Raw genomic sequence first — 3,440 nt, 5'->3', positions numbered from 1 at the left:
TCCTTCCTTCCTTCCTTCCTTCCTTCCTTCCTTCCTTCCTTCTTTCTTTCCTTCTTTCTTTCTTCAGGGTTTCACTTGGTTCCCGAGGCTGGAGTGCAGTGGCGCAATCATCGCCACTGTGATCCTGGGCTCAAGCCATCCCTCTGCCCCAGCCTCCTGAGTACCTGGGACTACATGTGTGCGCCACCACGCCTGAGCTAATTTTTTAATTTTTATTTTGTACAGGCAGGATCTCATTATGTGGCTCAGGCTGATCTTGAACTCCTGGGCTCAAGAGATCCTCCTGCCTGAGCCTCCCAAATTGCTGGGATTACAAGTGTGAGCCACTGTGCCTGGCCTGGCCACTTCTCATTGCAGGCTAGACCTGCCGTGGTCTCTGTCCGCTCTGTGCCTGTTACACTGCTGCCTTCCCTGCTGGCTGTGTCCCCTCTCATGGCCCCCACACGTTGGTCGGTTGGTTGGTTGGCTAACTTATCTTGCAGTACTCAGCTGGTGGCCTCAGGGCCTGCTGGGCGAGGTGCCCTGTTCCCTTCCTATAGCTCTTGTGCTCAGCACGTGGTGGAACCTGTTACCTGCTGTTCCTATGGACTATGTCATCTCCTCTCCCCACCAGGGTGAGATTTTCAGGGGCAGGACTGAGTCTTTTTCACCAATTCCACACTGGGTGGTCAGTGACGGAAATGATGCCAAGGCTTGGTGGCCAAGGATTGTAAGTGTTCTCTCTTCCCCTCAGACCGAGACAGAGGGTCTCAGTGGACCCCCCATCCAAGAGAGCAAGCCTCCACCCCAGGTTTGTGGGGATCCCTCCCTGTCCAGCACGACCCCCTGACCTGAAGTTGGCAGCTCTGAGAACAGGCACGGCTCATGTGACTGTTGCTCTCTCCACAGGCACTGGTGCCATCACACGGTGACACGGACGGTGTCCTGCCAGGTGCAGAATGGCTCGGAGACGGTGGTCCAGCGTGTGTACCAGAGCTGCCGGTGGCCGGGGCCCTGTGCCAACCTCGTGAGGTAAAGGCCGCCAGGCTAGCCCGCTCTGCCCTTCCCTCCCATTCCCTCGGACAAACCCAGTCCTAGGACGGCTCTGGGAGAGGCTGGGCTGTGCTCACCAACAAAGGCTGAGCGTGCATTTATGAAGCACCTTCTGTATATAAGGTGTGGGTGTGTGTATATGGGGTATATATGTGTGTGTGCATAGGTGTCAGAGACGTGCTCCCACCGCAACAGAACCACACAGCCCAGTGGGCGTTTGGCAGACAGAAGAGCACCGAGGTCGGGGAAGGCCAGGTAGGGCTGAAGAGGGAACCGGCCAGCTTTGTGGCTCCGGGCTGGAACGAGGGGCTACAATGACCTTGGAAATCCAGCCTGCCTTTGGCCCCGACCCTTACAGGTCTCGCCTCTGTCAGCACCGCCCCACTCACCAGGCATGTCCCTCTCACTGGCCCTACTTATCACTGGACCTGCCCCTCACCAGGCCTGCCCCTCACCAGGCCTGCCTTTCACCAGCCCTGACCCTCATGAGCTCCACCGTTCACCAGCCCTGCTCCCACCAGCCATGCCCCACACCAGCCCTCCCCTACCAGCCCCGCCCCTCACTAGGCCCTCCCTCTCACCAGCCCTGCCCTCTCACCAGCCCCGCCCCTCACGAGGCCCTCCCTCTCACCAGCCCCTCCCTCTCACCAGCCCCGCCCATGGTCAGCCCTTCCCTTTCACCAGCCCTGACCAGACCACAGCCCTCAGGGGCTCTTCAGAATCCGCAGAGAGACATCTTGGAGTCAGACACTGGCATTCACGGTCTCCAAAGTTCCAACTCTCCTTCTTTTCCCTTCCTCCTCCTCTCCATGCCCTGCTTAGCTCCAGGGACTAGCTTCCCCAAACCACTCTCCCCACAGCCAGCCAGCCTGGGGCCTCTACCCTAAGCACCGCGCAGCGGCTGCCCTCAAACTCCAAATCCCTTCCCCTCCTTTGTGCCCTCCCTAACGGGACACTTTGCATGAGTCAGGGCTCTCCAGAGAAACAGAACTAATAGGACGGGTTGGGGGAGAGGGAGAGTGAGAGAGAGACTGAAATGGTAAGGAACTGGCTTTTATGATTATGGAGACTGGCGATTATTCCAAACCTGCAGGGTGGGCTGGCTGGCTGAGACCCAGGGAAGAGAGCTGACGTTGCAGCTTGAGGTGGGAAGCTGGCTGCTGGTCAAATGCCTTCTTCCTCCGGGGAAGTCCGTCTTTTTCTTAAAGCCTTCAGCTGATTGGACAAGGCCCACCCACATTATAGAGGGCAACCTGCTTTACTCCAAGTCTACTGATTTAAATTAATCTTGGCCGGGTGTGGTGGTTCACGCTTGTAATCCCAGCACTTTGGGAGGATGAGGCAGGTGGATCACTTGAGGTTAGGACTTTGAGAGCAGCTTGGCCAACATGGCAAAACCCAGTCTCTATTAAAAACACAAAAATTAGCCAGGCGTGGTGGCGGGCGCCTGTAATGCCAGCTACTCAGGAGGCTGAGGCAGGAGAATCGCTTGAACCCAGGAGGTGGAGACTGCAGTGAGCCAAGATTGCACCACTGCACTCCAGCCTGGAAAAATAAAAAAATTGTTTAGGATGATATCTGCCATGTTTCTCCACTGTTGCATAGTTAGTTATCTTTCCCTTTGTCATTTATATGTACGTTGTGGGGAGACATTTTAAACCTGTACGAATATCCTGTTTCTCATCACACTATCATCTTGCTTGCAACAGTTAATGCTATGGTGTTTGTCAAATGGTGATTTCCTGTTTTCATTCTTTAATAGTAGAGATGCTTCACTTAGGACCCCTATTGCATACAAGTGTTTTGATACAGGTCATTCTGCAAGGGGAATGGCTAGGTAAACGGAATGTCATTCATTTTCTGTTTTATTAGAAAGAGCTGCTTTTGCCGGGTGCGGTGGCTCACGCCTGTAATCCCAGCACTTTGGGAGGCTGAGGTGGGCGGATCACCTGAGGTCGGGAGTTCAAGACTAGCCTGGCCAACATTGTGAAACCCAGTCTCTACTAAAAATACAAAAATTAGCTGGATGTGGTGGCGGGCACCTGTAATCTCAGGTACTTGGGAGGCTGAGGCAGGAGAATCGCTTGAACCCGGGAGGTGGAGGTTGCAGTGAGCTGAGATAGCGCCATTGCACTCCAGCCTGGGCAACAAGACCAAAACTCCGTCTCAAAAACAAAAACAAAAACAAAAACAAAACAACAACAACAAAAAAACCTGCTTTTAAATGCTGTACTAGAGAGATGGCCAATGGGTCCAAAATAATTTAAAAAAAAAAAAAAAAAAAGGCTTCTTCCTTTTCCGCAGAGGGTACAGACACTCCCTATTTTCTGCCTTCCACACTTCCCCAGGAGCTAAATTCCAAGACCCTCCTGCCTTTCTCGTCAGCAGGGAGTTTCAGATTACTAGGT

General features: G+C 53.9%; 1 protein-coding gene across 1 annotated transcript in view; it reads left to right on the top strand.

The window, feature by feature from the left end:
* Positions 1–3,440, top strand: part of COL26A1 (collagen, type XXVI, alpha 1) — a 179,930-nt gene that overhangs the window by 13,868 nt on the left and 162,622 nt on the right. Inside the window, exons 3-4 of the mRNA XM_011985214.1 lie at positions 358–449; positions 889–1,011. Coding sequence (XP_011840604.1) covers positions 358–449; positions 889–1,011 — 215 coding nt within the window. The remainder of the gene's footprint in view (positions 1–357; positions 450–888; positions 1,012–3,440) is intronic.

The sequence above is a fragment of the Mandrillus leucophaeus genome, unplaced genomic scaffold (assembly GCF_000951045.1).
Source record: "Mandrillus leucophaeus isolate KB7577 unplaced genomic scaffold, Mleu.le_1.0 Scaffold280, whole genome shotgun sequence".
In the NCBI taxonomy this organism is placed as follows: domain Eukaryota; kingdom Metazoa; phylum Chordata; class Mammalia; order Primates; family Cercopithecidae; genus Mandrillus; species Mandrillus leucophaeus.
This window is presented reverse-complemented; position numbering and strand designations above follow the sequence as displayed.